This window comes from Populus alba, chromosome 1 (assembly GCF_005239225.2).
Source record: "Populus alba chromosome 1, ASM523922v2, whole genome shotgun sequence".
In the NCBI taxonomy this organism is placed as follows: Eukaryota; Viridiplantae; Streptophyta; class Magnoliopsida; order Malpighiales; family Salicaceae; genus Populus; species Populus alba.
This window is the reverse complement of record NC_133284.1, coordinates 4439070-4451322: the sequence shown is the minus strand read 5'-3', so window position 1 is coordinate 4451322 and position 12253 is coordinate 4439070. Positions and strand designations below refer to the sequence as shown.

At 35.7% G+C, this 12253-nt stretch overlaps 2 protein-coding genes across 2 annotated transcripts; both read right to left on the bottom strand.

Moving 5' to 3' along the window:
• Positions 1 to 721: 721 nt before the first annotated feature.
• Positions 722 to 1929, bottom strand: LOC118033989 (zinc finger protein 1). Its single transcript, XM_035039129.2, has one exon. The coding sequence runs from the start codon at positions 1665 to 1667 to the stop codon at positions 807 to 809; it is 861 nt and encodes a 286-aa protein (XP_034895020.1). The 5' UTR covers positions 1668 to 1929; the 3' UTR covers positions 722 to 806.
• Positions 1930 to 9299: 7370 nt separating this feature from the next.
• Positions 9300 to 12116, bottom strand: LOC118034065 (large ribosomal subunit protein uL30z). The gene is made up of 6 exons (XM_035039239.2): positions 11958 to 12116; positions 11339 to 11584; positions 10304 to 10401; positions 10082 to 10219; positions 9720 to 9822; positions 9300 to 9632 (listed from the first exon to the last, which is right to left on the bottom strand). Exons 2-6 carry the CDS (start codon positions 11525 to 11527, stop codon positions 9417 to 9419), a joined length of 744 nt encoding a protein of 247 aa, XP_034895130.1. The 5' UTR covers positions 11528 to 11584; positions 11958 to 12116; the 3' UTR covers positions 9300 to 9416.
• Between the last annotated feature and the right edge of the window lie 137 nt (positions 12117 to 12253).

The window sequence follows — 12253 nt, the reverse complement described above, 5'->3', positions numbered from 1 at the left end:
ACAAATATGGTGTGGAACATGATATATATCCCAGCTAAGTGGACCATGTTGTAAACAATAATAGCAACAGTTCTGTGAAATGACAATCACAAACATCCAAATTGTCCTTAGTGTTATCAACTTCTGCTGCTGCACATATGAGAGTCATCAATGGAAGAACAGTTTTTGATGTGCATTTGCACCTTTATCAAATATCCTCTCTACCTCTCTCCTCTTAGAAACATGTTACTATCTTGTTCTAATGATTTGAATTTGAAACTTGAATTGGTTTATAAGAGGATTAATGAAGATGGGATTCAATCTGACCCTGGCTAATTCCATCAATGTGGAAGCAACAATCCCAACAGCTAAAAGTTTACATTGAGAAATTCCCACCAAAACCATGGAAGATCATAAGCTGCTTTTTTAAAACTTGTAAGAGTAGATCAACTTATCTCTATAATGTTAGTAAAAAGGAGTTTTAATTTGTCAACTAAGTACTATCTTAAAGTGAATAAAGATGGTTAATTGGTTAGCACAAAGCAACTTCAGTGTTCGATTTCTTTTTTGGCATCATGCCTATAGAATTTGGCAAACTTCCAATTCAAGAATTGCGAAAGAAAACAAAATCTCTCCTGTTCTTCTATAGCAAAAAAAAGAATAAGAAGAAAAAGGAATTTACAAGAGATCCAACTACGAATAGATGATGAAAAATATTTAGTAAACAAGAATAAAACAAACGTAAGAAATAAAAAAAATATATATATATATAGAAAAGAACATAAAAGATTGAACTAAAAATACAAAAAAAAGAAATTAAGAACTGCTTAGAGCTTGAGTGACAAGTCAAGCTTTTGCAAATCATCTTGTTTGGTCTTCAAATGGTTAACACCACCATCCCACCAAAACCCACCAATTCCTTCAGTACTAACCGGAGAAAATTTCCGAGTAGTTTCAAACCTTGCAACCCCATTACTGGATGATGACCCCTTGATACTTGTTGCCATCTGAAACTTGTCTGATGCAAGCCTTCCAATTGCAGGTTGTTGATCAATAGGTTTTCTAGACCATCCATTTTGCCCGTAAATACTTGAAGAAGAACTAGTGCTAAATGGCTTATGGATCATAGAATGCACTTGAATTCCAAGTGATCTATTGAAGGAGCCATGCAAAGGAAGAGAAGCCATGCTAGCGTATCCGTTTTGGTGTGAGTAATTAGGTTGAAGAAGAGCAAAAGAAGCAGCACTGATTCTTTGTCCACGTTTGGAAAGTGTTCTTTCTCTCTTATGTGCATTTTGGTGACCCCCAAGTGCTTGTGAGCTATAGAATTTCCTTTGACAATAGTTGCACGAAAACACTCGAGGCTCGGTTTCATTACCTTGGGGAGTATCTAAGGACTTTCTTGATGGATCCATATCGAAAGAATCGATGAGATTGAGTTGTGGTTTTGACGAATCTTGTTTGGAATCCTTGCTAGAGAGGCTTAGATCCAGTACAAGATCATAGTTGGTGTCTACCCCTTCTTGGTGCCTTTCTTCCTCCTCTTCTTCTTGATCTTCTTCAAGTTGCTTCACCTCCTTCTGGCTCTTCATTATTACTGAGGGTTTCAGAGATAGGGGAGCATTTGAAACTGAAATTATGCTTGAAGATTCAGAGAGACAAGCCTCTGATCTAGCAGGAGGCTCCATGCGAAGAATAAGAAGAGAGGATTTCCTCTTTCTGAAGGAAGGCAGAGTGGGTTTAATAGCAAGCAAGGTAAAATGTTAATTGATATATAGTCTTAAATGCACTGCCCTTTGTATGGAAGGATGCTCTCCTACTATTTTACAGTTACAAGGTCTTAATATAGTAAGACTTGGAGAATGAGACTTTTTGTAGAGAGAGATTCATGTGTCACCAACGTTTTGATTAAAACTCATAAGGAACACCATGTACCCTCTTGTCTCCTAGCTCACACCGCATTCAATGTTTTTCTCTTGTCCTTGCACGCTCGTCTCTTCATTATTTTTCTTGGCCCTTGTGGGCATGTGTGTTCATGGCTATATACGTGAGCGTGTGTGTCAACTGTGAGCTTCTGACACATAGAATCCAACAAATATATATATTATTTTCCCTTTTTGATTCTTGAATTTGTAGGAATGGACCTATCCTTGAAAACGTGTGGTCTTGTGAAGTGTATGAAAACTCATGGAGGATTTGCAAAATCCTCACAGAAAGACTTCTGTCCTAATCTTTGCATATTACCATGTCCATCATAGGAAACCTCAGGGCCCTGTCAAAATTACCCCCACCATGGCACCTCCAGCCGGAAGAGGGTGTGCAGATTTATACATAATTAGGGCACCGAGGAGTTACATCCACATGATATGTTCTTTATCATGTGATTTTCTTTCTTGTTCCTAGCTAGGTATTCGCCAACATGCATGATCATCAAGAATATTTAGTGTTTCATTAATTATACGCTAGGATTTTATAAGGGCATGCACAGTACTGAGGACAGTGATAAATCAGAAGGTTATGATGTTGATTGAGAGATTATGATCATCGGGTGGGATCATCTAACAAGATGGTCCTCTAATTCTGAGTGTTGACAAACTTATTTGGCATTAATCATTGATTTTGTTGACTTGTGGATCTTAGTCAAGTTAATCTGCAATATATTCATGTGCACGCAATCATGCATTAAGGGCCATTTCAGTGACATGCACAGGTCATTTTCATTATTACAATTCATTAAACAGTCTTATCATACATACATATATATATTTATTTATTTGACCCCATGAATTATAACCCACTACAAATTAATACTAATCATTTTACAAATCCCACTATGAGTAATAATCTTTATTTATTTGGCAATTGGTTACAACTATCAGCCAAAAAAAAAAAATCCATTTTCAAATTCAAATTAATCCTACAAACAATCATGACTTAATTAGCTATATATAGTTATTTCTAGGATATCCATGACAAGAGTTTAGTTAAAATTAAATATATAATTTGCATTTCAACCTCGCATCGATTTGCTTTTTGAATTTTGAAACACAATGTAGTAATTAATTATAGGATTCTTTTTATATATATAATAAATCAATTAATTGTGGCATGGTATACCAGGAACGGACCTACAGCTTAAACCATAGGTGCCATGACACCCCAAACCTCACAAAATTCTCTCTAGTCAGCCCTTGTCCATGGCACCTTCATACCATCTTAGTTAAACCATGGCCCCCTAATCTATTAATTCTAGTTTCGCCACTAAAGCATTTTCTATGGGGACGAGGCCCCTTTTCTTAATCTAATTGAAGTGATTATTGTTTGTTTAGTATTGTTTTAGTGATTATTTTTTAAAGTATTTATAGTTTGTTTAGTATAGTTGTAGCGAGTATTTTTTAAAAATAATATATTTTTTAATATTTTTGTAAATTTATTTTTAACATTATCACATCAAAACGATTTAAAAATAAAAATAAAATTAATTTAAAATAAAAAAAATACTTTTTTAAAAACATTTTTAAAACAAAACATTCAAAGAAATGCCTTTACTCTCTGGTTTTTTTTTTTGTGTGAAAGTGCTTCGAATTCCAATTCTATTATTGTGTCAATGTAAGGCTACAATTACCAAGGCAGCGTAGCTCCCAAGAAGGCCAGTAGTGCAAGGCTCAGCGGACAGTGTGATTACTATAGACAGTGTGATTTCTATAGTTGATTTAGATCACGCATAATTGAAGTCATTTTAGATGTTAGGTAAGCTTCCACACTTCAAAGAAATAGCCAATGGCGTCGCCTCTCATGCAATCAAATCTTTTTACGCCTAGCTAGGAATCTAATCTTATATACTATATACTATATACTATATACTATAGACTAATTTCTAATCATCAATAATATTATCACAAAACACGATTCTTCTTGGGGATTAATCCCCACTCCTCATCGCACATTTCCTTAGAAAATAATTCTTTGACTTTTGATAGACAAGTGAGAACCATCTTTTAAAGATTCTACCAATCTCTTTTGCTTGTTTCTCCTGTGCGTCTTTTCCCTAGCTTCATGGGATAGGAAAGTGCCAAGTAAACTCTAACACTCGTGTCGGCAATGTCCTGTCTGGAAATTACCCCCACCCCCTCTTCTTCTTCTGAAGAATGTGATCATGTATTAATTAGAGCCATAGAAAAATAAAACTATACATACATGCTGCTTTTGTGTTGAAAACCCTCGAAAATCTTAGTTTGTGTTCTCTCTGCAAGGTGATTATGATCCAAGTAATTTTTTAAGGAGTTCATTTAATTTAATGGAAAGAAAGAGGTGCCAAGGATATATATATAAGTTTAGAGATTCTTGCTCCATTTCTTTTTATTATTATTATTTGGTAACGAGCCTATTTTTTAAAACAGAAGGCATGATATCTTAGAAAAACAACTAACATGAAACTAGTTATGAAAGAGATATATGTCCCTTCTTTCTTTTATATTAATTTTACGAAAAAAATTGTTTTAATATAAACACGATCAAGATCATATAGAGTCTACGCTGTCGAAGAGAATTGATTTGGTGAGTGCATAGCAATAATAAACTCTGCCTCGAGGGGGAAAATGCAGCACTATTTTTTCCGGTTTAAGGTCACATTTCTCTGGTAGATGACATATGGCTTTCATGAGAAAAATGAAAAAAGAATAGTTAGGCCTTTCGTAACTTGAATTTGGTGTGACTTAAGGTCACTAGTTATTTCCATTAGAGGACAGTTTTCATGGCAAGAATTTGGTCATGTGAACTAGTTTAGTCCACTATTTCTATTCGAGGAAAGGTAGACTTATGAGAAGAAAATGAGAAGCTTTCCCTTTATTACCCAAATAAGGAAAAATGTTCATGTGTTTTGGATAAATTTGTTAATTTATCTATATGTTGCACCCATAATTATTATTAGACTTGGCTTGGCATTTAACTGGGTTAAAAAAACCCACATCGCCAAGTTAGTCGATTCAATTTACACTATGATTAATATTAAAATATATCGAAGCAAATGGACCATGTCCGGCAGAGGATACTGGAGGTCAAAGTTAGGAGAAGTGTTGAGTAGTCATTGGCAGAGGGACAAGGAGAGGGGACCTAAGCTAACAGGTGGTATAAAGGATGAGTCCCAAAACCTTGAGGCGGACCTGATTTATAATCATACGAAATAGCGCATGAGGATCATGTGGCTGTCTCAGCTAGTTTTGAAAAATCCCTTGTTTTCAATAAGAAAGCAAAGCATTAGTAAATCATCAAATACTAGTTTTTTACTAATTGGTACGCAGAAAAGATTGAAATTATTCGTATATAGGTGTCTTCGTCTTCATGGGATGTTCATGTAGATCTTGCGAATTAAAGGATGATAATGCCATAACAGCACTAGAAATTGATGGCACCTGCAACGAGCAACCCTTTTCTTTTAAAAGAGAGGAGATTAATTGGCAAAACATGGTGGGGTTTACACTATGATTTTCGAAATTAGGATGCAGATTAACTGGTCTGGTGAAAATCAATTAGTGGAGATTAACCATAGACAACTAGCTACCTAGCTAGCTAGCTAATAATTGAACCTCGTTTCAGTTTAGGGTTTGATCAGTAGAGTTAAACATATTAACCAGCCAAGGCTAGGAAATTAACCAGCCCAACCTTTTGTACCTTGTTTATCAATCTGCGCCATTTGAGGATCACCTTATCATTAAGCAAGAGAAATTTTGTCAAGAGAAAGTGAGAGAAAGCAAGGATGAATTCGACTCATCAACTTCATCCATCATGCATGTCTTTCTTGGTTTATTTTTCCAAATCGATGCGCCTCGCATTAATTCAAACATTATATAAATACCACCGAATTGTTGGAAATGGCCACGAGACATGGAGATAACATAATAATGGTATTCGTGGTTATACGTCTGATGTGAAAATTACGCCACAACATTTGGCTGTCTCACCTGTTCAAAAGCCAGTCATGACAGCACAAAACAAGTTGCACTACCATTGTTGTCTTCTTTATGGCATTATTGAGACCACACGGGCTCGAGTAGATATTGGTTCAAAGAGGAGTATCCATCAAAAGTACATTTCCTTGTCTTCTTCTACTTTATCGAAAGCTTTCAGCTAACGTCATTGTGAACAACGAGATGCTTGAGAATGGATTGACAAGGCTCAATTACTTCAGGATGTGGTGAAATTAAGGAGAATAGTGTGCAGGCACCATATCCTTACATTCTATCTCTCCTGATTATTTTGGACAAAAATAATGTGGTGAGATCTCATTCTTTATGGCGTGTTAAAACCTTACTAGCTAGTACTTGAACAACAGCTATCGATCGAAAATAACTTTTGAAGCAGTATTTCATTAATTTCTACTTCACTTCTTGAATTCCAACAGGAGAAAAGAAGAGATGGAAATCTTTCAAAGTTCAACAACCTTGTCTGGTTTTGACCCCTCAAACAAGCATTTGATTGTGGATAAAAACCCGAGCACATGTTTCTTCCTTGTAGGGAAGTGAAAGGGGAAACCTGAAGTACATTATCTATTGCCCCAAAAGACCTTTGTTCATGTTGTGGGACAGTACTAAACGGAGGAGAGTCCAAATAAGAACTCTCATGTGCACAAATGGGACATTCCCACATGTCAACAGAAGATGCAGTAAATGGGTGGTGAAGACGACAAGTGGCCGACAAATAGATTGAGGAGTTGATGTGGAGAGCCCCTAATGTGCTTTCATAGTGGTGTCCTATGCTAAATAACTTTATGAATTATTATCATGTATACCATGATCACGTCTCTAAAGGAAACCCTTTTAGATAAGCTTCGCATATGACATTAGTTAATGAAACGAGAGAGAGAGAGAGGGGGGGGGGATTTGATGGATGGAGAAGAAAAGATGGGATTGATTATGAGTGCATTTAGCTTTTGAATTCATTCGCTTGTCCACGGCAAATGGGAAAACAAATATGATTCCTGTGTTGGGTTTGGCTTGCTTTGTCTAATCAAAATTGGGACCCCAAATCTTCTTGTAGATTTTTCTGTCTATCTTTGTTTTAAATTAGTGTTTTGGAAGTCGTTTGGAAGAGTGTCATGGTGCATCTACCCATCCCATTAGAAATACATGTCAAAGGATATGAATTTGATTACAGCTAGAAGATGACTTCTCCACTTCATAAAGTCACACGTTATTCCATGTCATCTCCCTCTCTTTCTTCACTAGTGGGTTATAATTCGAAAAATTACAGTTAAACTAATTCAATGATTTTAATTGATTAATTAATCTAAATATTATTCAAACTTCAAATTTAAATCTAAATCAGTATGGAACAGGGGTATTATTTAATTAAAGTTATTAATCTATAGCGGTTATACTGAAATAATTTGTTCACGCACAGAGTTTTTTCAGATAACTTGGCTAACATCTAGTTTAATAAATATTTTCAAAGTCAATTTAATTTCATATAAATTATGTTTTCCATAAGATGTTATTCACAAGTAAACTCGTGCACCTAGATTAATTGAATTAATCATGGGTGGAACTACCTTCAGACACAAGGTTTTATAACGCCGCAATCTTTGAAAAAAATTACACTTTAATCTTTAGTATTATGAATTTTTTTAATGATACCTTCTAAGTTAAGGTTTATGTATCCTTAAAAATCATTTATTATCTTTGTAGCTTTTCCTTTGTTAATTTATCTATGCGTTGTATTTCTCAAATCTCCCCTTCCCAAATCTTAAAACTCAGGCTTGAATTTGCACCTGTAAACTCTTTGATATTTCAATGTACATGGGTCATGGGATTTTATATTTGCTCTTTAATGATTACTACAGGTTCAAGTCTTATTAAAATGATTGAAAATTTATATAATTGTTAACTTTAAAATACATGAAATTAGTTGAAGTGTATCCAACTTAGTCCAAAAACTCACGTTAATAAAAAAAAATTAATATAAAGAATAAGTTCTGTGAGTAAATATGTTTCCTTCTAGCACTAGCGTCATTGACTGGATAAATATGTGGAAAGGAACTGAAGGCTTGCTTCGGTTCCTGCTCTTAATTCTGTAAGAATGTTGGCTTGCTTTTCTGTGGTTTCTAGGACCTGTGTGAGGTTAATATGGTAGCTGGCTACAAATCATGTGCACTGGGGCTTCATTTTTCGAGGCTCTGAAAGTTGAGCTGTTATTTGTGCCGCGTATATGTGGAAATGAAACACGTGTACTGTTTGTCATTGATGCTGACAATTCCAAGCCACCTGCAGCAACCGCCATCGCCAGCCCAGGATGCAAGTCGGTTTGAAGGATAAGTGAGATCATGTTTAGCTCCAAGAGAGAGCATCTCTCTACTAAAGTTCCCATGGTGGCCGCCGAGACCAATAGTTGATGCAAGAGGCAACCTAAGAAGAAGAATTGGAAGGAGAGTATATTTTCATGATCATACCCTGCAATAAAGCTAAATGATGGGAGTTTGAGTTGCTGGCTTGAACCTTACCAATGGAATGCTGCTATCTATAATTCGTCTCAAACAATCAGCTCTTGAATTCACATCAAAATGACATGGAAAATTATGAACTCTCTAAACAGCCTAAACCAACATCTCAATGAGTAAAAGGAAGAAAATTGACTAGTTGGATTTGCACCTATAAGCTCTTTCATTTTTAAATGCAACTCTGCCATCAAAATATAAATTTAGAACTAATCAAACCATTTATTAGTCTAAACATTCTGTCCATGATGCAGATGCACACGACAAACAAATCAGATGGTATCAAATTATAAGAGATTAATATCAATGGGTTAAAGCAAAAGTAGAAATTATGTGCATCATAAATCCCTGAGAAGTTTACAGAGAAACAACCACAATAGGATGGAAGAAAAATAAGCTGTTGAGAGCCATGTCAAATTTGTTTCTGCTTCCATTCAACGAAATCAATAGCGCGGTTTGCAATCACAAAAGAAGAAAAAAAGAAAAATAAATAAGAGATAACTGTTAATTCTGCGAAAGTAGGACATGGCGCCAGACAATTTGGATAAATGGTAAAAGTTTTGAAATGCGTCACTTCATGTTTTTCCTGCAAGATCCTTATCAAAATGACCACGTAAAAAGAGGATGGATCCATTACTTGCTTGAATATATGGATATACCCAATAAAACGATGCAAACACCTATTCCACCCCCTCCATCTCTCCTGTTCGTTCATCCCTCTTTCTTTCGCAAACAAGCGTAGTGTGAGTGCAGCAACAAAAAATTGAAGACAATGTTACAAGAGGTATTGCTGACAAAAAGATAAAAGAAAAACCAGCAGAGAAATAAATCATGACAGTTTCAAAATCCAACTAGAAGGAAATAATAACTGCGGTACATGGTTCAGAATCATCTTGAAAGGAAAAAGTTGGGTGGGTTACACTTCATCATAAGACCTCTTTTCTTGATGTTAGTTCATCTTATTGATTAAGTCATTAATCTGATTCTCACGATTCCCAGTGTCTCCCCCATCTATGTATAATGCCTTCTTCCCCATCAATCCTTCTTTCGGCTTGTTGAGTGAAAATGACCCCAAAAAACTACTGATCTCCTTGAAATGTGGACCAGCATTGACAACTTCATGCACAATATCTTCTATACATACAATGCCATGCTTCCCTAATGCCTGCCAAAATGAAAAAAAATAAAAATGAGAGGAAATGCCATAGGCACTACAAAACCAAACACAGCTGTAACAAGATTCATCCAATACCTGTTCAATAATATTATTATCAATTAAAGGAACTCTTTTGTTGTCTATCTTTCCATAGCCCTTCTTGTAAATCAGATCACTCACATTCTTAACATTTGGATATCTTCAAAAACAACAAAAGCATGTTAGGACTAATTAATCTGAAATAGTTAAAATGACAGAGCAACCAACCACGCAAACATAATTAGGATAATCATCATCAAACTACCACCACCTATTGCTAAAAACATTTCAGCCTAAAGACTAGAAAATGGAATGTTTAGGATCCAGTTCAAAACAAGAGAAAAGCCATAAACATTCCTCGGCCAATATTTATGGCTATACTTGGGCATAATAAATTAAAGAGGATTTGGGCATCCTACCCGTATGTAACATATGGCTCCACCTTTTGCAGCAATTCTAATACCCCTGGGGTGGCCTTCAAGAAGACACCGTGAAAGATTCTTGTCAATCTCAGTTTGTATAAGATGTTCCTAGTTTTTGGATGCATGTCATTTTTTCTGAAAACACATGAACATGTCAGAACTGGATCAATAAATTGCAGAAAAATTGAATGGAATCATTGCAGAGCACCAGTAACCTACCCATGTATGCGAATGACAAATAGGAGCTTCGAATTTGGTATAGATAATGCTGATTTTGCTCTCTTGGTCCTCTGTTTCATACGGATGAGATCCAATTCCTGCATGGAAAGCACCAAATTTAAAATTATTTCAAAATAACACTGCAGGTTTTACATAGACTAAAGAATTTCTTGGGAAATGCACAGAAGAGAAGGGGGCTACGTTATAGTATTTTCAGCTGCATGAGTTAAAGAAGATTTATGATGCAATCATAAGTATTTTTACAAATATGAGAAGCCAGAAAAGGTCTTCAATTAGACGAACATCACATTGGGGAGGCTGAACTAACAGAATTATTTTTGCAGGCTAGTTTTTTAAGACTTCACACATGAAATCTTTAATGATAAATGGTTATATGGAATGCCCCGAAACATAAAATAGTTCTTCCAAACATGGGACAAAACATATACGAACCACAATAAACATGCCCCTAAGGTACTCTGGTCAAATAGTTAAGAAGCAGGTAAAAAAAGTCTTGGTCCTAACTTTCATGTTACCAGAAAACAGCACATACACAATACAAGATCTAGAAAAGGACCACACTTGGGCAATTGGTCTAAACACACTTCACTTCTTATAATCCAAGAATTACTGGTGTCACATTTTATTCTAAGACTTCAATGAAAAACAAGAAGATCACCATATAGAGCATGAGAGACTGAACTTTTTGTCATTTAATGGTTACCCTAATGATTTTACTGGTTTCAAGATGGAAATACTTTAGCAAAGGGATCAACAGGCACATTTGCACATGCACTCAGTAAATGGAATCGAGCTGAAGGCAAAAATTTCGTTTGAAAATAACTAGAGCATACAACAATTGACCTAAAGTTGAACCATTCTGCTTGTCTAGGATGATAGGATCAAATTTATCAAAATGTGCCGACATTTCAAATTTCGCTTGTATTATGCAACACAGGTGCTCAAACATGCAACCAGCGAACATTAAAGAAAAAAACCTTCAAAAAAACACCCACAGCAAGTAAACTATTTTACCTTGTCCCTAAACTCCCTGACAAACTGTTCGGGCCTTTTGATATCGTCCATTCTCCTCTTCTTCCCTCCATTTTGCCCCAACTCCAACTGAGTTTTCCTCGTAAGAGCAATTGATTCTTCCTTATGCTTCCTTTTCTTCAATATCACCTCCGGTATATACGTCAATGCCTGCGGCTCCGCTTCTGCCATTACTATTATTATGATATTCTACCCTCCTTATCCAACCAAAAAAAACCTCCGCTCCACCTAAAATCACATAACAATGAAGTTAGCATCTCCTTTCTTGCTGAGATATCGCGAAGACAAATTGAAATTCAAACAAGTGAAACTCTGACTACTAATACACATGTGGATTCTGAATTTTTATTTTTCATTACTTAAAAACTGTATTTCTTAGCGAGCGAGCAGAAACCCAGATAGAAAAACAACACTTCAATGTTTCCAAAAGCTAAAATCAAAGCAAAACTATACCAATCTCGACAACACCGTTACTTAGTCCCTTTTTGGTCTCGTAGAAAAAAAAATGAAAAACCAGAAATATGTAATCGCCTAGGAGTCAACCAAACCAACGGGTAAGCTGACGATGAAAGAGGGATTATGGAGATTAATGAATTATTACCTGAGAACTGAAAGAGAGGTGAGTTGGAGAACAAGGAGTTCTGGCGGCGAGTTTTAGGGTTTAGGATGTTGGCTTCACAATGAAAACCCCTTGCCACCATATAACATAACAAAAAACGCTAAAAGGAAAGGCAGAAAAGAAAATAAAAAAAAAAAAAAATCAGTTGAAAAAACCGTAGCGTGAGAAAAAATATTATTTAGAAAATTTAGAAGTATATTCGGTTCAACTCGGTTTTGATTTATAGGGTTGGAATTAAAATACGCGGACCGGACCGGACCGGACCGGACCGGTTTGCT

Coding starts and splice junctions, on each gene's coding strand:
- LOC118033989 (XM_035039129.2), bottom strand. CDS start 1,667: ATGGAGCCTCCTGCTAGATCAGAGGCTTGTCTCTCTGAATCTTCAAGC.
- LOC118034065 (XM_035039239.2), bottom strand. CDS start 11,527: ATGGCAGAAGCGGAGCCGCAGGCATTGACGTATATACCGGAGGTGATA. Junction 10,402..11,338: donor TCAGGGAGTTTAGGGACAAG/GTAAAATAGTTT, acceptor CTTTCCATGCAG/GAATTGGATCTCATCCGTAT. Junction 10,220..10,303: donor TTTGTCATTCGCATACATGG/GTAGGTTACTGG, acceptor ATGTGTTTTCAG/AAAAAATGACATGCATCCAA.